This window comes from Trichechus manatus, unplaced genomic scaffold (genome assembly GCF_000243295.1).
Source record: "Trichechus manatus latirostris isolate Lorelei unplaced genomic scaffold, TriManLat1.0 scaffold00261, whole genome shotgun sequence".
Lineage (NCBI taxonomy): Eukaryota > Metazoa > Chordata > Mammalia > Sirenia > Trichechidae > Trichechus > Trichechus manatus.
This window is the reverse complement of record NW_004444197.1, coordinates 583,668-605,532: the sequence shown is the minus strand read 5'-3', so window position 1 is coordinate 605,532 and position 21,865 is coordinate 583,668. Positions and strand designations below refer to the sequence as shown.

The 21,865-nt window shown below is 50.3% G+C and overlaps 1 protein-coding gene across 1 annotated transcript; it reads left to right on the top strand.

The window, feature by feature from the left end:
* Positions 1-5,522: 5,522 nt before the first annotated feature.
* On the top strand, positions 5,523-20,551 carry IP6K3 (inositol hexakisphosphate kinase 3). Its single transcript, XM_004389820.2, has 6 exons — positions 5,523-5,948; positions 13,073-13,289; positions 14,592-14,767; positions 15,922-16,097; positions 18,768-19,266; positions 20,147-20,551. The coding sequence occupies exons 1-5, from the start codon at positions 5,750-5,752 to the stop codon at positions 19,233-19,235; spliced, it is 1,236 nt and encodes a 411-aa protein (XP_004389877.1). The 5' UTR covers positions 5,523-5,749; the 3' UTR covers positions 19,236-19,266; positions 20,147-20,551.
* The last annotated feature ends 1,314 nt before the right edge of the window (positions 20,552-21,865 follow it).

The following is a 21,865-nucleotide window of genomic DNA, read 5'->3' as shown; positions in this document are numbered from 1 at the left end:
AGAAAGCTCTTCGGCTTTTCTGACCCTTAGTTTCTCCATCTGAAAATCATTATCTTTAGAAACAGAGAGGGTGATTGTAATGCCAGTGGTCCACAGCAGATACTTCATTGTTATTGTTAGCTGCCATTGAGTTGGATAGGACTCATGGAGACCCCATGTACAACAGAATGAAACGTGGCCCAGTCCTGTGCTATGTTCGCAATCGTTGCTATGATCAAGTCTATTGTTGCAGCCACTGTGTATTTTGAGTGATTTCCAACCTAGGAGGCTCATCTTCCAGCACTATATCAGACAATATTCTGTGTGATCCACAGGGCTTTTATTGGCTAATTTTTAGAAGCAGAACTCCAGGCCTTTTAGTCTTAGTCTGAAAGCGTCACTGAAACCCGTCCACCACGGGTGACCCTGCTGGTATTTGAAATACTGGTGACATACCTTCCATCATAATAGCAACACACAAGCCACCACAATATGACAAACTGACAGACAGGTGATGGGATACTTAATAAGAGTGGCTATTATTATAGAGGATATATTTGTGCAATGAAATATTTGAGTGCCTGACTCAAGTGAAGTTTCTTTCAACTTAAGGGCCTCACATTGGGTATTTGGCTGTGAGCTGGTAAATTAGTCAGGATGGGCTAAATTGTGCTGCATAACAAATGACCCCCAATCTCAGTGGCCCACTATAGTAAAGACTTACTTCTGTCTCTTGCTACATATGCAACAAGTATAGTCACTCAGGGACCCAGGCTGACAGAGGCTTCATCTCAACACTTGATTCCAAGATCACCATGGCAGGAGGAAGGGGATGTGGGGAACTGTTCTTAAAGCTTCCACCCCAAATGGCACATGTCACTCCCATCCACATTATATTGGCCAAAGCAACTCATGTGGCCACACTTACCTTCAAAGGGAAAAGGAGTACAATTGTACCTCGTGCCCGCGGGGAAAACTATATTTGTGAACGGTTTTGGCGACAACCACAGTGGCCTCACCCGTGACAAGGCTGGTTTGTTTCCCGATATAAGAAGCTACCTGGCCTGGTAAGATAGACTCCATGACTAATTAGTCCATGACTAATTTATTTCAAGTTTGAACCCTTATAAGTTTGATTTGTGGTTTTATCTGTCATCTTTTCCTAAGATGGGAGTGGTGAGTTCTAAAAGAGGTGTATCGTCTGTGATTTTTAACAGATTCAGATTTAGCATGCAGGTAGAGGTTACATATACAAAGGCTCTCAGGAAATAAAATGTGCCAACTGTGAGTAACAAGTTACTATGCCCTCATCCACCTCCACTTGATGGGTGGCATCTATCATTGTGTTTAGCACAGTGAGGTCTAGGGTTCTTAGAATCACTGGTATTGTCATCTGTCCCCACTCTGGGAGCCAAATACAACCACAGGCCCTGCTATCTGTGACATCCCTTTCAGACCAGGGAGTATCTTGCAACCCAGAGGCAGACTTGCTGTCATTCAGGCCCCACAGGGCTGCAGAGAGGATTTGTTCTGACACAGACAACCCAGGGCCTCATTTAACAGCTCTGCTCCACAGCCAGGCCCCATCAGCAGAAATCAGCCCTTGAATCTCCTGGAGTGGGGCCCAGAGTGGTTTGATTCAGGACATGACCCAGTGACAGGGCAGGAGGATGCAGGGGCCTGGGGCCATTTGTCCACTCTTGCTGGACCTCTATGCTGAGCTCTCCTGGCTGGGGCATCTTGCCCCCTTCCCTCCTCCCTACTCCCTCGTATGCCTCCCCAAGGAGTGCTAGGGAAGGATGCTGGGCAAGGGCGTGGCCATGGGGCTGTGGGAAGAGGCGTGGGCTGCAGAGAAGGACATTTGTCTCTCTTGGAAGCACTAAGGGGAGCCCAGGGTATTCAGTAAGCATGTCAGGATGGAGGCGTGAGCCCTGTCTCAGGCGAGCGCCTCACCTGCCTTCCCAGCCACCAAGCTGACTCATGGGAGTTGGTTCTGAGAATAACCTATGCAGTGACAAAAGCCTCAAGTGGTGGGAACTCTTGGGAAGAGGACTCTACAAAGGATCCTGGGCATGTTTACACCTGAGCATCGTGACAAGGCTGTAACGGTGGGTGGTAAACCAAGGCTCAGAGTGGTGGTGACCCAATTCATCTTAGGTGCCTCAGCGAGCAGGTGAGGATGCGTGGGACAGACCCTGGGCTCTTAGGAATCAGAACAGGGCACAGAGACTTGTCAAAGGCCAAGGCCATGCTGATGACAGAAGAGCCTGCATGTGGCAAAAGGAAAGTCTGGGCTGAGAAAAGTCCTGTCAACTTGAATTATTTATGGGACTTCCATGGGAGAAATGGGAAGAACGGAGGCCTTCCCTAGCCCAGCCCCACAGAGCTGGAGACCACACACAAAGACAGCCACAGACAGAAACCTCCAGCTTCTTTAGGGGTCCAAGGTCAGCATCAGTACCAAGAGGAAGACACAGGCAAAGCCCATGCTGCCCAGCTCAGGACCGTGTCTAGCTGCTAAGGCCACCCGCCCTACCAGCCTCTGCCAGAATCGTAGACCACACAGCTCAGGAGCAGGAGGACCCTCAGATTCCACCTAATCTACCCCCTCAGATGACCCTTGAGAGAAAGGGCCTCAGTTTCCCCAGCTGCCAAGCCCAGATTTTTAAAAAGTACAGGCTGGCTGCCCGGTAAATACCCAATTACTGCCAATCCACCCGAAGTCTAGGGACAGGAGAGTTTGCATTACTGTGTCGTGGGCTGTCTTGGAGGCCCAGTGGTCTTCCTAGCTTGCTTTGCACTCTCTGAGAAGATACAGCCTGGGCTCCTGAGAATGTCCAGGAGTGGAGGTAGGGAAAACATCACAAGGTTGCAGCAGGAACCAAGTTGATGCTAGGAATAACAGCATCTCTCGGGTCTGGCTGACATCCCAGCCAGAAAGCCCCAGAGCAGGTCAATACCAAGCCCTAGCTGCAGGTGGGCCTCCCTCCTGACCCCTTGAGATAGCTTCCACAGACATGTGGGAGTGACACTCTCCCCACTCCAGCCCAACAGCCACCAGGACATGCACTTACTGTCATCGAGTAGGGAGGGTGGGCCACAGGGTTGTCAGGGTAGGAGAGGCCAGGCCTGGGGAACAGGAAAACTTGAGTCCCCGTTCCAGTGCTGCCAGTGACTTGCAGATGGCTTTGATCAAGTCCCAGCTTCCTTGGGGCTCAATTTTCCTGACCTTCAAAGTAGACACCAGCCCTCCGTATCCCTGCAGTATGGCAAGTGAACACACAAACTCTGGAGCTAATGTACCTGAGTTCAAATCCCTGCTCTCTTCAAACCAGCTGAGTGCATAGGCAAATTACTTAACCTTTCTGTGCCTCAGATTCCTCATCTGTAAAATGGGGTTGATACCCTATCTCATAGGGTAGTTGCGAGGCTTAAAATAGGTTAATCTGTATAAAGTACTTGGAATATTGCCAGGCATGCAGCAAGCACTATGTGTTTGCTACTATTTATTATTTCTCATCCATGTTGCTACTGTGAGGTGACACTCATGTCCTTAGAGCTCCTTGGGGAGACAGGAGCATGGAGGAAAAAAAAGGCAGCATGAGGGCCTGCCTGGGACAGCACGTGGACCAGTTGGCAGAGCTAAGCTTGCATCCGGGAGCCCATGTCTGGTTAGTGCTGGGCCAGGCCTGGGGAGCATGTGTGAGGGACGAGGTCGTGAGCTCCTTCCAGGACTGGCTATAAATGAATTTTACAGACTGGTTACCAGAAGTGCCTCTGCCTTCCTCCCCCCAGAGACAGATCACTGGCAAAGGGCAGCATGCAAGTGAGCCCAGAGACAGGAGAGGTGTTGGGATGCTCATCTTGGGTTTTCTCTTCTCTCTTCCTTCTTGCTGTCTCCAAATTTGCAAGTAGGATTGGGTTTCCAAACAACTGTGATATCTTGCCCAATAACCAAAGGGGACTGAAGATATCAACTCATCCATGGGCTGGTTTCTCTCTGTGTCTAGATACCTCCCACCAACTTCTTTTCTCAGCTCCAGGAGCAGGCTCCCAGTGGGGCTCACTCTGCTGCGTTGGAGCAGAGCTGGGGGAAGGCCTAGGTTCTCCTCTCAGGCACAGCCACTCACCATTATACCTCCGTCCTTCCCACCCTAGGGCCTCACCTCAGCAACCTCAAACTCCCCCATCACATTCCAGCCATGCAGGTGCCTTTTAGAAGCCTTCACCCTGCCCTTCCCCTTCCTATAAGGGACACTGTGAGTCTGCAGGACAGGAGCTGATGTGGGAGAGGCCCCACGTGTTGGGGAATGACAGGGCCAGGCTGAAGCTTTCAATGCTACAGCATGCTGAGGCCCAGGCGGGTGAGCCAGGTCCTGAGCACACTGACGGACACCGCTGCATGTGGAGCCAGCCGCCTGTGCCCGGAGCCTGGACTGAGGGTCAATTAGAGGGTTAATCAAGCCCAGCGCTGCCCTGGCCTGGTAGAATCCTTGGCCAAGAGTCCAATAGAGGGAGAGAGTATTAATAACTTGGTGGTGATGGGCACTGCTGTGAGGGTGTCCTCTCACATGGGATGAGCTGGGCAAGAAGAGTCTCCTGGGTATTCTCCTGAAACAAAGTCAGGACATCCCTAGGAGCTGCATGTCCAGCCCAGAGTTCCAGTCTAAGCTTGCGATCTGGCAGAGCCACCCTGAGGGGGATAACAGGAGCGGCAGGTGGAGGAGGAGGACCTGTCCTGGAGGATGAAGAGACCCCTACTTTACTTCCGGCTCTCCTCCTAGACAGCCAAGGACCCTGAGCAAGTCATCTCAGGCCTCAGTTTCCTCATTTGCAAAGTGGTGGTGCTATAAAGCCTGCCTTTCCTACGGCCCAGAGCTGTTGTGAGAATCTGACCACCATGACAATAATGCTAAAAATAATGGTAAATCACATAGATTGAGCCCTTTGTTCTGGACACTGGGCTGACTGCTTTATAGGCCTTATCTCAATTTTGTCTGCAATAGCTCCATTATCATTATTATTCTGCTCCACAGATGAGGAAACTGAGACCCAGAGAGGTTTAGTCATTTGCCCAAGATCACACAGCAATTATGTAGAGGAGCCATGAAGCAAACAGATGCTGCAACAGTTGTACTGCACGAAAATAAAGCCTCCCTATCCCCCAATCTCCCTCAAGACAGTGAGTACCCCAAAGGCAGGGACTGCTTTCTTCTTGTTGGGCCTGGGCTGGATGTTCCCAAAGGGAGGAAGGAGAAATGACAAGAGCAGTTAAGACACAGCCTCTGCACTTGAGGAACGTACAGCTGTGTGTATTGATTTTTTTAGATGTTTCAATATTTAAATTCAAAAGGTACAAGATGGTATTTTATGAAAAGCCTCTCTCTCACCCCTGCTCCCCTGAGGCAACCACTGTTACCAGTTTCCTATAACAGATTATTCCAGAAGTAATCAATGCATATTTATACTCGTGTTTAACTACCGGTGAAGACCCTACTCCAGGCAGTGGCTGGGGTTGTGTGGGTCCTTCCACAGCTGCCTTCCCAGCACACCACCTGCCTCATGTGATTTCCACCTTCCTCCTCTGCTTTCCAGAGGTCCCCAGTGAGAGCCCGCAGACGGGAAATCACTGTGCTAAGACAGCGATAAAGGCCAAGAAGGAGAAAGCTGAGGACCGCTGACAGCCCCAAGTTGTGTCCAAGAGCTGCTACTTCCCCTCGTGCCTTCCTCACGCAGACTGCGCTGGGTGCCCCACTCAGTGTGCCTCGCCATGGTCGTACAGGACAGCATGGATGCTGGGGACGGAAGAATGGGCGTGCGGCTGGAGCCTTTCCTGCACCAGGTTGGAGGGCACCTGAGCATGATGCAATACGATGAACATACCGTGTGCAAGCCCCTCATCTCCCAAGAGCAGAAGTTCTACGAGTCCCTGCCGCTGGCCATGAAGCGGTTCACCCCTCAGTACAAAGGTGAGTCTCCAGGAACCAGGCCGCGCTGGGTGTGTCACACTTGGCAGGGCTTGTCTGCACACACCCACTGCTTCCTTACTGCTCATTGCGTGTAGAGGTGCCATGGAGACATACCCCTCTCCTGCAGCAGCAATGGCCTTAATTGTCCTCGCTGCTCTTAACTCAAGCCTCCAGGTCTGGAGTTGAATGCCATTTGGCTTTCTTAAAAATTAGCTCAAGCCGCCAGGCTTTGAGGAATTGAGAATGGAATAGAATGATACCCCAGCCTGAGCCCATCCTGATGAGCTTTCTGGGTCTGTGCCATGGAGGTGTCATGGCCAGGTCACCTGACCGCAGCTGGTAAACACAGGACAGGTGGAGGGCCCCTTAACCTCCCTCAGGAGGCCCAGGCCCGGGACAGGACATGAAAGAGATGACAGCAGCTGGTTTAGGAAAACAGAATCCCCACCCTTACGCAGGAAAAGGCAAAGCTGGGGGAATGGGCTGCCTTCTAGGTATAGCTAGGGAAACTTCTGTGCACACTAGTGTGTGGTCTGCATCTGAGCACAAGATGGGTTCTGGGGACAGAGGGCTTCATTAAAGCCCCCCACTTGAGCATCACCCCAGCTCATGGGCTCTGCCTCACCCTCACCACAGGTGGGGTAGGTGGTCAGCTATGTAGGCTCATCTGAGGGTGTCATGAGAGGCCCTGACCCAGTTCCCTCCCTCCTGGCTTAGAAACACCACTTCCTATGTGAAGCTCCGAAGGCAGATGGTAGAACAACCCTCTAGGTGTTGGCACTTTAGTTATGACACCTTGGCTCAAATAATTTATCGAGTTAGCAGAACCCCGAGGGGGTGATCAATTAAAGGGTTAATCAAGGGTTCATCAAGTCCAGCCAGCGTTGCCCTGGCCTTGTCACACCCTTGGCCAGGAGTCCTCCATGCAGGAGAACTACAGATGCCTCCAGATCCCGGTGCAGGCTGTTTCACCCACGCCCAGCCTTCGGTATGTGAGGTTCACCAGGCTCAGGGTGTGACTGCCAGGAGGCCAGTCCCAGAGATGGGATGAGGGCTCAGCGGAAAGGTATTGTTTGAAGGATTTTAGACTTCATGGCTGTGAGCTTCTGCCCTCTTGGTCCAAGTATCTGTAGTGCAGTTAATGATAATATCAAAATAAGTCTGTCAGAAACTCACTCAGTAATAACTGGGAAGGATGGGACTTAGCTATATCAATGTTTCTGCAAGTGTGATCTGGAGGTTAACAACTATGCCAGAATCACTTATCACTGGGGCGTGTGTGTGTGCGTGTGTGTGTGTGTGTGTGTGTGTGTGTTCAAATGCAGGCTCTTAGGCCCTACTCCAGACCTTCTGAATCAAAACCACTGGTGGCAGGGCTCAGGACTCTGTATTTAGTATGCCCCCGACTGGGAACCACTGGTAGGGGTGGCCAAGGCCTTGAGTCTCGGGCCTTGCTTCCAAGCACTGTTTCACACATGCCTGAACCTCAGTCCCACCTGCAAGGTCCTCTAGAGCATCTGAGACAAGATCCATCAGCACCATACACAGGTCTAAGGCTCTCCTCTTTTCTCAAGAGACGGGGAGGACCGTCAGTGTGCCGCTGTGCAGCCCTCTTCCATCCCCCAGCTCTGATCTCCCCCTGGGGCCCTTTGGGTCCACAAGCTGAGTGTTGCCTGGTTAGTTGTGGGTCACTGCCCATCTTGTCAGAGCACCCACTGGAATTAATGCCTGTCCTTTCGTGGCTGAACTCAACCCAGCAAAGGGGTGGCAGGACCTCACGTGGGGCGGCCTCCTGCCAGTACTATTTCACACTTGTTAGACACAGCTCTGTAGCTGAGAGAGATGGCCAGGGCAGCCGCAGGCAAAGCAGGCAAGTCAGAGAGGCTGGGCCAGTCTTCTAAGGACAGATGCTGGACAGATGCTCAGCCCCACTCCCTGTCTCCACAGAGCCCATGATTCTCTGGGGGTACCATCTAGACCTCCGCTCCCTCTACCCTCTTTCCCCTCCTGGATGCCACCCCCTCAGGGCTCTGCTAACTCAGTAAATTAATTTGAGCCAAGATGTCATAACTAAAGTATCACCGCCTACAGATATGCTCCACCAGCTACCTTCGTGCAGGGGCTTCACACAGGAGATGGCGTTTCTAAGCCAGGAGGGAAGGAACTGGGTCAGGGCCCCTCATGGCACCCTCAGATGAGCCTATACAGTTGACCACCTACCCCACCTGCGGTGAAGGCGAGGCAGAGCCCACAGGTGGGGTAGGTGAGGCAGATGCCCAAGTGGGAGGTTTTAATGAAGAAGAAATGCCGATTCACTGACTAGAACATGATTTGTGTGGTACCATTGTCCAGGGATCAACTAACAAATTATGCACATTTAAGAGAACTAGAGAAAGAAGCCCTGGTGGCACAATGGTTAAGCCCTTGACTTCTAACTGAAAGGTCAGCAGTTCAAACCCACCAGCCGCCCCACAGGAGAAAGATGCGGCAGTCTGCTTCCATAAAGATTTACAGTCTTGGAAACGCTATGAGGCAGTTCTACTCTGTCCTATAGGGCCGCTATGAGTCGGAATTGACTTGACAGCAATGAGGTTTTTTAATAGGTTAGACAAAGGCCTAGAACTAGTACCCTCACTATTCCCAGACACCTGGGGAGAGGCAGGAGGAGAGGAACTGGAGTCAAGTTTCAGGTGGGAAAGAGAAAGGGTCCCCAAAGGGCTCTCAGGCTGTTCAGGCTTCTTGTTTTGCCTGGTAAGTAGTATCCTCCGCTAACCCTTAGTCCTTAGTCTGTGTCAGACGCTACTGTCAATAGTTACCATGTACTAATTCACATAATCCTCACAACAACTCTCAGAGGTAGGTACGATTATTAGCCCCATCTTATAGATGAGGAAACTGAGGCACAGAGAGATTTCCTGACTTGCCTGAGGCCACAGCCAGAGAGGTGGAGCCAGGATTCAAACCCAGGAGTCTGGTTCCAGAGTAGGGGCTTTTGGCCACACAGGCTCCCCCGCTGCCAGCTACACAGTTACTGAAGAGATGTATTCCTGTGACATCAGTGCTCAGAGGTTCATCTAGCCTAATGAGGGAGGAGACGTGACTTTCCCTAGGTTACCTGGTTAATAACCTCAGGTCAGGGAGACTAGAATGCTCACGAGGCTGCCACGGGGGTCTCCCTTTTCCTCCCCAACAGGGATAGCCCCCCAAAGAGAAGTGCAGTTTCTGAAGGGACCACAGCACGCAACAGGGCACACCCTCTCCCTCCTCGCCACCCTGCACCACGATGGTATCGGGGAGAACACTGGGCAGGGACGCCATTCCATTGTCAGAATCTCATGCTGGGCCTTTTGCTGGGCTCCTAAGAAATGACAGCATCTGGGGGCTGGGTTCCTCTGCCTCCCGGTTTGCCTGGGAGCATGAGGACATACTCCAAGGTCCAGTTGGTTAACAGCTGAGCCAGATTCATATTACAGACGGTGGCAAGTAAATGCTCTCGCAAGTTTAAAAATAAATACATGATGGAATATTCACAGAGGCGCGGGAAACTGCTCCGCCAAACCGAAATTGCTGAGATGTTCTGGGCATGCCAACTGTGGCAGTAAGCGCTCTAGTCTGGGTTGAGGTGTTGGGGGTGGGGGGGCTGGTGAGCAGACAGATGGGCGCTCTGGCTGGGCCCCCACTCTCCTGATCAGTCAGCGGCAGCAAGTGCCGGGATCCCATAGGCCTTGAGGCCCCTTCCCCACAGACAATGGGACACACGGGGTAGGCTGGAGGCCAGGATGGAGACAACATGGCTCTTAAATGATTAATCCAAGCACTGAGGCTGTCTGGATCCCAGTGACATGTGGCTTTTGTCAAGGGTGGGTGACTTGAGACTATTTGCAGGGGGTGGTTTGCCCTGGGTCCCACTCAGTAGGTCCCAGGCTTTGGAGGGAAGGGCTGAGCTGAGCCATAGAGGGGTGTGCATGTGAGAGAGAGAGACAGACACAGGGACACTTGGAGGCACAGAGAGAGACAGAGACAAGGCAGGGACAGAGTCTGGCTGTGCAGCTCTGACAATATGAAGAATAGAAATGACTTTGGATTTTATTGGTTTTGGGTTATTTGCACCTCTGCTCTCCTCCATTTATTCAGACACTCAGAACTGATGAGATTAGACAAGAGCTGGAGCCTGGAGATGCTGAAGAAGGTCACATCTCTTGTCCCTCCCGGGAGGCCTCCTGGGTCTGGGGCGCCCCAACACCGTGGTTTTGGATGGGCCTGTCATCGTAACCTTACAGTAATTAATTGTACAAGTCGAAAGGCCATGGGACTTGAACTCTAAAGATCGGAAAAGGCCCTGCCCTTGGCCAACACACCTGCCAGGCTCCCTGGGCAGTCAGGAGGCCTCCGAGCTCCCCAAAGACAAGCATGGGGGCCAGTGAGCTCTCCCCTTCTTGCACCTGGAGGGATTGGCTCTGAGACCTGGTTTTGGTTTCCAGAAGGTCAGTCCTCCTCCCTGGAACAGGCACAACAACTCTCCTGTCTGAGGAAATGGCTGGAAATGTAAATACCTTGTCCTTGCGTTCTTGGTGCTCCCAATACTCTGTGCTGATGACCCCCTCATGAAAGGGGGGAGTCGTAGCTCCTCTGTCCTCTCCCATGGAACAGAATGACCCAGAACAAATGTGACAGGGGACGCAACAGGAGTGTTCCTCATCCACTCGCAGGGTAAACACAAACATAACACTAGGCCCTCTCAAAGAGTCCTTGGTCAGGGGTTCCCTGTAACAACTTGTTCCTTTTCATATCCACGTCTGCTGTGATCCTCTTACCAACTGTGTGGACTTGGGCAAGCTATTCAATCTCTCTGGGTCTCAGTGTCCACAGTCAATTATCTTACAGGTCTGTTAAAACTTAGAAATAACAAATGAACAGTACCTAGAATAGTGCTGGCACATAGTAGGCATTAGAGACATGGTAGTTACTATTAATCTTACAATCATTTCCCAAACCTGCTGTCAGCCCCTTGCTCTGATGAGCAGAATAGCTATGGTGGGATTGGCCTAGGTATGACAGCTGGTGTTCAGATAAACTGTAAAATGCCAGGCTGGTGTAGAGCATTGTTGTAATTATTGTTATTACTTCACAGGACACAGGAGCCTGGGGTGGGGTGAGGAGAAGTTTTTTAGGAGCTGGGGAGAACTGAATGTCACTCTCAGGCTGCAAAATTAGGGCACTGGGAATCTGAGATGACAGGACTGGCCCAGGGAGACCGCAGAGCAAGGCACGGCTGGCTCTGAAGAGCAGTTTGCTGAATTATAGAGCAGCCTGAAAAATGAGTGTCTGCACTGACCAGCCCAGGAGGCCTGGGAGGGGAGGGAAGCAGGGAAATCAGATGCCTTTACTGCTTGCTCAGCAGAAATGACCACTCGCTCTGAGAAGGTGACCAAGTGGCCGTCCCAAAGACTTCAAGGGTGGTTTTAAGAAGCTGCTAAGGGCCTGGGTTCCCTGAGCACTGGGTGGGAAGAGGAGAAAAATACCTTGGAGAACATAGTCACATACAGCCTCCCCCACCCCCACCCCCACCCCCAGCCAGGGTCCCAGCAGGAAAGGAATGGTACATTCAAAGGGGTTTAACTGAAGTGAGTTTAAATGGAGTGTTTGCAAAAGTGAATGCAGGATTAAGGGAACAAGGGATGGTACGACACCCAGGGACTAGCAACACTGGGAAGCTGTTACCACCCCTAGGCCTGAGCCCAGTGACAGTTGAGGCCATCAGTGAACACAGCCATGACCAGAACCATGGCAAACAGGGAAGAACCAGTGGAATAAATACCCCAACGTTTCTCCTCCCAACCTTCATCTTCTGCCAGTGCCTCCCACTGGGAACTCATTGGGAAACTAGAGAGCAAGAAAGCCCATTGGTACACAGCATAGGGTCAGCCTCTCAGACTTGGAGCAAGGTGGACAGTGGATTGTGGATTGTGGGGGTGAGGAAGCAAACAGAATACACACAGCATCAGTTACAGGACAAACAGGGAGCCAAGTGCTCTAGAGACATGGGTTCTCATAAAACCATCTGTGTAGCTGTCTCCTGTGCCACTACCAAGAGTATGGTTCCCTCTCCAGCAGAACTCTGGGGAAGCCGGGCACCCACTGGGTACCACATCTCATGGAGGAAGGCCTGGGCTCTGCCACTGGAGCACAAAGTCTAAGGAGAGTGACCACAGAAGCACTGATGTAGATGACGGAGCTAATTACCAACCTGGCCAATGTCCCAGAGAAGAAGACCAATTAACATGTTTGTTAAATGAGTTTCCATGTACTCTTTCATAACCAGTGATTGGAGTAGGATGTTGTGCCTTGATTACAAACCTTGAAGGTTAGGAGGTAACATCAGTTGGGGAAATTTCACAAGTCTTAGCTTCATATCAAAGAACCATCTTCACGTGCTGAGGTGTCTAACCAAAGGAAATGGCCCAGTATTAGTGTTAAAACTAGACAGGGAGGTAAATGAATGGGCAACTGAGAGGCCTGATCCCCAGAAGGCTGTCTGAGGAAGTCTCCCTGGAAGACACTGGTTAGTAAAGATATATGGAGGGGGGAGAAAGGATGACAGAGGAGGCAAAGGGGAAGGGGACGGGCCCCAACTTCCCTGACTGCCACTCTGCAGGCACACCCCTCACCCTTCCTGCCCTGACCCTCACCAGCACACCAGATGGAGTCCCTCCTCACAGAGGACCAGCAACCCTGCCGCTCCAAGGTTGAGCACAGTTTGGTTGGCTGTGGCGTGCCTGGGAAGGTGTGACTGTGCAGAGGAACCAAAATGCAGGAACAAAATGTACAGGATTGGCTTTGTTTGAAGTATGAAGGGGCAGGGAAGTGGGATAAAGTGGAGGCAGTGCCAAGATTAGCCCAAGGCTATTTTCTGTAGATTCTTGAGTTGGCTCTGGGCTCTTTCTGGTACAAGATGGGGTTCAGGTTAAACCAGGCCAGTTGCCATAGCTCTTCTGAGAGAGGAGCTGGGGGAGGGGGAAGAGGTGACAGTGTCATTAAACTACAATTCACAATGATATAACCCACTGCCTCCTGTCACCAGGAAGTAAACCCCCCATCTCTCCCCCTCCCTTCGTGTTTTGCAGGCACCATCACCGTATACCTCCGGAGAGACAGCAGGGGCCACCTCAGCCTGGTTGCCAACCCACTGAAGGAGAACCAGGGGCCCTTCAAGGTCTCCACTGAGTCGGCGGCGGTAGCAATATGGCAGACGCTCCAGCAGACCACCAGTAGCATCGGCGGTGGTACCCACCCCCTCGCCCAGTGGCAGCATGCCCAGCTGGCGCGCTCACTCAAGGAGAGGTGAGGGCCCCTCGGCAGGCTGATAGGGACCAGCGTGGCACCCACCTGCGCCTAGGGCTGGCAGCTCCCAATTAGGGCTGGAGCCAAGGAAATGAGAAATTCAGATGGAGGTTCTGTCTAGAATCACCAACGTGACCCAAGAAAGGAATGAGTTTTCTTTTATACCACTTCTAGAGGGAGGGATTATGATGTATTTTATCTCCGAAGTTGATGCGAAGGCAGGTATTCGGTACATATTTGTTTAATTAAATACCTGTTTCACTGAGACTGTGAAGCGTCTCTGGGGGGAAAGACGTGCAGAGCAGAAACCCTAGAATAGTTTATATAAAGGAAAAAGTGGGCTGATTTCTCTCAGAAGTCACCTTTCTCCTTGGCTGCCAGGACAGCCCCAGGAGAGTGGTTAACAAGGCGCTCGAAGGGCTCGTGACTTGCAGGAGGCTCAGGGCACCAGAGGTCCTTGGAGAGGTCGTCAAAAACTCTGAAAATGCAGCCTGACCTTTCTCAGATGAAAAGCCTCCCCTGGGACTTTTGAAATATTTATGGGAAACAAAAGGGAGCTAATACAATGAAAATACCTCCTTTCCCTAAGGAGCACAGCATATCTAATTAAGCCTCTTGGTTCCACATCAGGAAGCTGGTGCACATTATCTCCATTTCACAGATGGGGAAGCCAAGATGCAGAGAGGGCAGAAGAGGGGGGTGGGCCAAGGCTTGCTGACTCCCACAGTCCCCACGCCCACCCTCTGCGGCATTCTGAGGTCTCAAAGAGGAATTACATCCGTTGATTTACGTGGTTCTCACAGTAATCCTTTGGGGGATGGGGAAGGGAAAGGTAGATCTGGCCTTGTTACTCCATTTCATAGATAAGGGGACTGAGGTACAGAGAGGGTAACCACATGCCAGAGTAACAGAGCCTAAAACTCTAGCCCTCTGATTCCCAGGGATTGGGGGTGGAGTGGTGGCTGCCCTCATACTGTGTCACCTCAAGAGTAAGATAATAAATCCAGATCACTCAAAAGTGAATTTAAACCACCTCAGCCCTCTGAAGGGGTGACATACTCTAATAAATTATTCTGAGGTTTAGAGAAACCGCCCCAAAGGGCTGCAGTGTGGTGTGTCTGGCTCAGGGGATGTAAGTTGGGTGGGGAGTCCCTCCAAGGCCTTGCAGGCATCTCCAGGCAGCCTGGTGAAAACCCTCGGGAGACCCTCTGGGGCAGCCTGCATCAGAAGGCATCCCAGGAGAGCTCAGCCAGTCACCTCTGACCCACGGCTTCCCTGATAGCCCTGTGCTTCCCTCACCAGCCCCGCCAAGGCGCTCCTGAAGTCTGAGTTCCATTTCAGCACTGAAGTCCCTTCACCAGTGGAAGATGCCAGTGGGAAACAGGCTGAGAGGAGGAACTTCAACCCGTGGGGCCTGCACTGCCACCAGGCCCACCTGACCCGCCTGTGCTCCGAGCACCCAGAGAACAAGCGGCACCGTATCCTTGCCTGCCCTCCCTACTGTACGTGGCCTGAGGGACAAAAAGACCCACCCAGTGGTGACAGAGAGGGTGAAGGAGGAGACAGACAGACTGAAAGAGACAGACAAATGGGGGGAGAGAAAGACAGACAGACAGACACACACACATATACACACACAGGACTGCCGGAGGAGGAGACAGGGAGAGATAGATGTGAGAGAGAGTTTGAGGGCAGAAGCCCTAAAACCTGGGAACTAGAAGAAATCAGATCCCTCCAAAAGAAAAACCAGGATCTGAGCATCACAATGGGAATTAAGCCAAACACAGGGCCCCTAGAAGGGCCAATGGCTGTGTCTCTGCCACCTGGGCAGTAAGGCTGGGCTGAGGGTCTCTGTGGGCACACAGGAATGATTGCTGCCACCCTGGATGGGGACAGCAGGGGCCCAGAGGGCTCACTGGGTCCCCCACCCCAACCCTGGCCTCCCTTCTATCCTTCCAAATTCTCCCTGCAGGCACCTTCCCGAGAGGATGGTTCCTCCTTAGGGAAGCTCCCACGGAGTGCAGTATGCAGGGAGGTAAACCCCCTCACCTGCAGGCTGCCACATTCTCAATGTAGGCTTGAAATGTCCCTTCATCACCGCCGGGCTCCCTCCTGCAAATGGGTGGCTGGTTTCACAGCATTTACTAAGACACATCTGCAACCCTAATCCCTAAGAAGCTTTTACAGGATAATTAGTCTGCCGAAATTAATATTCCTGCAACTCATCTCCGAAGCTAACATCAACCCACTTCTCCCAAAAGGTATTGGCCCATTCAGTGACTTGAGGTTTTAGCCTTATGATTTTCTGCCATAAAATGTAAATTGGGCAGGGCCTGACAGGGATTTCACACCTGCATTTAATTCCAACCTAACAGCAAAAAAGAAAAGGAAAAAAACCTTGCATACTCATAAACTCCCCATAAATAAATGAACTTATTAAAGCAGCCTGCAAAGTTAATACTGTACCTTGAATTCTTAATAGCAGCAATGGGCTTGTCTGTAATGGAAGAAATGGGAGTGAAGGGAATTCTGAGCAGGGAATTTCCAGAGCATCTTCCAAGGCATGATGGCAGCCTCCTGGGAGGCAGCAGCATTTATGTCCTTGGAACCTTCCTTAACTTAGCGTGACAAGGGTTCTTGTTGCTGGAAAATGTGGTGTCACAGTACAAGTATCCCTGCATCTTGGACCTGAAGATGGGGACGCGGCAGCACGGGGATGACGTGTCCGAGGAGAAGAAGGCCCGCCACATGAGGAAGTGCGCACAGAGCACCTCGGCCTGCCTGGGCGTACGCATCTGCGGCATGCAGGTGGGTGGCAGAGGCCCAGCTGCAGGGGTGGCATCCGGGCATGTCCACTGGGGGGCGAGCGTGTATCCCACTCAGATACCACTGCCCCCTACAAATCCTTCACTTTGGGGGAGCAACAGAGGAGGGGGCCAGGCACTGCTCTGTCAACAAGAAAATGCACATCCTGGAATATGATACACTGGGGTTTTTTAAGAGCAGGATAAACCAGTACCATTTGCCATAGAGTCAATTCTGACCCATGGTGACCCCATGAGTGTCAGAGTAGAACGGTGCTCCATAGGGTGTCCAATGGCTGATTTTTTCAGAAGTAGATAGCCAGGACTTTCTTCCGAAGCGCCTCTGGGTGGGTTCAAACTGCCACCCCTTCAGTTAGCAGCTGAGGGTATTAACTGTTGGCACCACCCAGGGACTCCCCCCTCAGGATAAACATAACAAAAAACTAAACCCATTGCCATTGAGTCAATTCTGACTCATGGAGACCCCATGTGTTACACAGTAGAACTGAGCTCCGTAGGATTTTCTTGGCTGCAATCTTTATGGGAGAAGATTGTCAGATCTTTCTTCTACAGCACCACTGGGTAGGTTCAAACCGCCAACCTTTCAGTTAGTAGCCGAGCGGTGTAGGAAATCCACCATTTTTTAATTCTGTCTCAGTCTTTGTCAGCTGAAACTTTCCACAGTGGCTGCATGGGTCCTGCCCATATTGAGAGCAGCCCTTTGATGCCAGTGTGTGAGCAGAGGCTGGGGAGAGAACTAAGAGAAACTGTGCACGCAGTGGCTTCCTGCTTTCTCATTCTCTTGAATGATAAAGCTGAATCCTCTCCTCCCAGAGGCTGTAAAGCAGTCTGCTCTTTGAATTCTTATTAGCCATTCCCCCTTCTTAATCCACCTTTTCTGCTGCTTTTTGCTACCTGTTCTGGTTAACAAAGTGGGAAGGTTGTAACCTGCTAAATCCAGGCACACCAAAAAAACCAAACTGGTTGCCATCGAGTCAATTCCAACTCACAGCAACCTTATATGACAAAGTAGAGCTGCCCCATAGGGTTTCCAAGGAGTTGCTGGTTCAAACTACCAATCTTTTGGTTGGTAGCCAAGCTCTTAACCACTGCACCATCAGAGCTCCAAATCCAGGCAAAGGGGTGGTTAATTTTTTTATTGCCCAGACTCCACGCTTCATTTTTGCTGCTCTGATGTGCCTTATAGCAGGGGCTGCAGGAGAACAGAAGGAAATAAACTTCCTCCACTCGCTCTCTCTTATAGGCTGTCTACTCAAAGCAAAACCAGACACCAATTTGATGGTAAACGTTATAGCTTTCCTTAATTGAAACTGCCACCCCTTGAAGCTGGAAGTGGAGACTATAAATTTGCTGCACAGATGTCCCTTGCAAGACTTGGAATGCAGTCCTCAAGAGAATGGAGTATGATGATTTGTGGGGTAAATGGAATCTCTCTCTGGACTTCAACCTCCTGAAATTGATCTGATTTAGAAAGTGAGGCCTGTCATATATTTATGACAGCTAATTTAGCAGCTGATCTCCAGCCCTCCAAAGATAACACCAAGTCTATCAAATCTTGCTGATTTTCTTCAACATTGGCTTTCTGTAAACATATCATATAATATAAATATAGGAAGGCCCTATGGAACTGTCTTGGCCAGGTACAGGCAGCCCTTACCAGGTGTGCCAGGTGGAGGTATGCCAAGGCACCCTCTGGCCATGCCAGCCACTTGCCTTGGTTCAGCCTCATTGGAATGAAATGGGGGAAGCTGTCACTGTCCCCCCATCAGCAACTCTCTTCCATCTGCTCCCTTCTCATGGCCAAGACATGGCAGGGGAGGGGAGAGGGGACGGTGCCAAGGAGGGGGGCCACAGCACCACAGAGCTGTGAACTTCCCTCTTCTACCTGGGTCCCCTCAGCTACATGAGGCTGCCTGGAAACTCCGTCCACATCTGATCTAGCCTATCATTTTATCTTCACACAATTCACCCCACTCTACCCCAAAAGACATTAGTTTCCTTCAAATCTGCAGAGACAGGACTTTGTAAACTTTGTTGGGGAAAATTTAATCTAGTTGGCTTTCCAAGGCCATTGGCTGTGATTTCAGATTCCTACTAAAGCTTTCTAGCTTGGATTTGCTAATATTTGAATTGAAGAGGGCCAGATGCCAGGGCTTAAATCATGATTCGGAGGTTGACACTGGAAATTCAAAGGGAGGAGATTCAAGTCTTTTCCTCATGGGTGGAGAGTCATGTCTTTAGGGCGAAGGATCTTGAGACCTTGAATTACTATTAAAGGCTTGCACAGAAAGCATTTTAAAACGGAAAAGCTGCTTTGCTGGTTGATGGAAGATCATCTTGCCATTCATTTCAGCCACCCTTGGAGCCATGGTGGTGCAGTGGTTAAGAGCTCAGCTGCTAACCAAAAGGTCAGCAGTTCAAATCCACCAGCCACTCCTTGGAAACCCTACAGGGCAGTTCTACTTTGTCCCATAGGGTTGCTATGAGTCAGAATCAACTCGATGGCAATGGGTTTGGTTTTTGGTTTTGTCTTACATCTCCTGGAAACCTGTTTTATACATCATGTTAGCTTGTGATGCTGCAGCTGTAGTAGATGCAAGGTTTTTTCAAGTATGCAATTGTTTGCATTTTCTCTTTCTTATTTTAATGTAAGGTTTATCAAACTGATAAGAAGTACTTTCTCTGCAAAGACAAATACTATGGAAGAAAACTCTCCGTCGAGGGGTTCAGACAAACCCTCCATCAGTTCCTGCACAACGGCACCTGCCTCCGCACAGAGCTCCTGGAGCCCATTCTCCGCCAGCTCCGGGCCCTCCTCTTGGTCATTAGGAGCCAGAGCTCATACCGGTTCTACTCCAGCTCTCTCCTCATCATCTACGATGGGCAGGAGCCCCCAGAAAGAACCCCAGGTGGCCTGCATCCTCAAGAGGCTCCACAGACAGCCCTCAGCAGCTCCCCCAGAAACCTCACCAAAGTTGACATTCGGATGATCGACTTTGCTCACACGACATACAAAGGCCCCCGGAATGAGCTCACCACCTACGATGGACCAGACCCTGGCTATATTTTTGGCCTGGAAAACCTCATCCAGATCCTGCAGGATATCCAAGAAGGGGAATGAGACTCGTTGGGCCCATCTGGATGTTTCTAAGGTACAAATCTCAAAAGGGACTTACTGGTAGCTAGGGTAGCCTAGACACCCCTAAGCTTTGTAATAATCACATCTAGCTTCAAAAGCCATCTCTATACATGGCAGACTATATAAACAGCAGCTAAAGAAACCAGCTCTGGTGGGAATTTCGCATACCCTGGCATCTTGTCGAAGGGACAGTCAGTATTAAGTAGCACCATTTTAAAGAACACTGGACAGGTGCAGCATGAGTTAGAGGCCAGTATTACAATGAGGTTCTGGAGCACTTGCATCTAAAAAATACTGTCTTGTTGTCCTGCTGCAGTCCTCGCAAACTGTGAAGCAAAAAACCTCACTTGAAGAAGCCTTGATGCTCATGGGTTTTCTGCTCATAAGGGCTGCCTGCTCCGAGGGCAGGCAAAGCTAAAGAATGCTTCTTACTTTCTTAAGAGGTGTTTTAGGTGGGGCAGGATGAAGTGGGACAAATTTGCCTGCCTTACCTTGCTTTGTCCCCAGGTTCTGAATGGACAAGGACAGTCCCAGACCTGAGCCCTGGCAAACCAAGACCCCAGGCTCTCCATTTCTGTCTGTGGAGAGGGGGGTCCCCTTATGGACTTCTGAGAGCCTATCGGAGGTGATGATTCTGCCAGATTCTGACCACGGAGAGGCTCCCACCGTAAAAACAGCTTCCAGTGGGGGTGGAATGCCCAAGAGGAGGAGCCACTAGCGTTCAACTACATTCTTTGCTTTCTATTTATTTATTTTGGTGGGGTGGGTTGGGGGAGTCAGCGAGAGGAGGCCTGGAGGACTGAGGAATCCAGGGGGAATGTTTACGAGACTGGTAGACAAGTATAAATACGGAACAAGGAGCAAACAATTCTAATTAATTCCTTCTTCTGCAGTGTGGAAACCTATTACAATGGCCTTGAGTCAAGCACTGAAATACGGTACCCAATTAGGGAAATAAATCTGGTAATAAAATTGCTGAGGTCACTAGTGATTATTTGGTGCACCTTATTACCCTTTCTGTTTGTTTATTCTGATCATCACACTATATGGTGGTTGGAATTTATGGGAGACTAGAGTATATAGCAAGAATAGTTCACCGATTTCCTGCAATCCTTCGGGGAACCCAAGTGGGGAATGGTAGCTAATAAAATATTTGCATGTATCTGCAAGGCATGCAGGCACCAGACTTGAGAAGTAAGTGGTCCTTTTATGTGAACCTTATAAAATGCAAGATTAAATAACAATTTTTGGATTCTCAGGGGTAATTACCATCAACTTTCCAAAATCCGTACTACTAGAAGCAAAGAGTGGCCTGGATAATAAAAAAAACTTCCGTTTAATTTTGGAATACATTATATGGAACTGAAAGCAGGTTAACTTGCCTAATTGTGTTTGGCCTGGGTAATGATACAATTAATTTGCATGCTCTGTGCTCCTGGTGGGAGAGGTGAGTCAAACCACGTTGGGTGGTATTATGAATTGAATTGTGTCCCCCCAAAGTGTGTCAACTTGGCTAGGCCATGATTCCCAGTATTGTGTGATTATCCGCCATTTTGTCATCTAATATGATTTTCCTGTGTGTTGTACATCCTACCTCTATGATGTTAGTGAGGCAGGATTAAAGGAAGTTATGTTAAATGAGGCAGGACTCAATCTACAAGATTAGGTTGTGTCTTGAGTCAATCTCTTTTGACACATAAAAGAGAGAAGCAAGCAGGGAGACAGGGGGACATCATGCTACCGAGAATGAAGAATCGGGGGGGGGGGGGCGGGGAGCATGTCCTTTGGACTCAGGGTCCCTGTGCTGAGAAGCTCCTACACCAGGGGAAGACTGATGACAAGGACCTTCACCCAGATCCGACAGAGAGACAGCCTGCCCCTGGAGCTGGCACCCTGAATTAGGACTTCTAGCTTCCTAGACTGTGAGAGAATAAATTTCTCTTTGTTAAAGCCATTCACTTGTGGTATTTCTGTTACTGCAACACTAGATAACTAAGACAGGTGGCAAGAGAGAGGCTAAAACTAAATATTTGCTAATGATAAAAAGGAGCTCTAAATACTGCTTGTCCTGGGCCACTTCCTCGCTTGAGAAGCTGGTACCTCACAACCAAGTCCAAAGTTGCCTTGCTTGACTTCTGATTCCTCCACCCATTCTCAGCCCTGGATGTTGTGGGCCTTGCCCAAGGATAGGGGGGTGGGGATGATCAGCTGGAATCTAAGTCTTTGGGGGCTGGTCTATCCCATGTCACTAAATGTGCCACAACTGCTCTCCAAGGGCTGTGTCTTTATCCCTGTCCCTGCCCACATAATGCCCCCTCTCTGCACCATTCCTTTACCCATGATGCTCTCTGCGTATGAGGTGCTCTTCCTCTTCTCCAAATCACTTGAGGCCAGGCCCAAGTTCCCACCTCTTCCTGAAGAGGTCCCTGCCAAAATAGTTTGTTGTAAGGAAAGAGACAAAGCTGGTTACTGGTGTTAGATTAGACCCTTCTTACAGGACTGCTGGACTCAGTCAGTCTGGAATCTTGTGCACAGCTTTGCAGATTAAGAAATTTAGCTGAATAAGCCCACCCAACTGATCAGAATCTCGGAAGAGGGAGAAGAACAGAAAG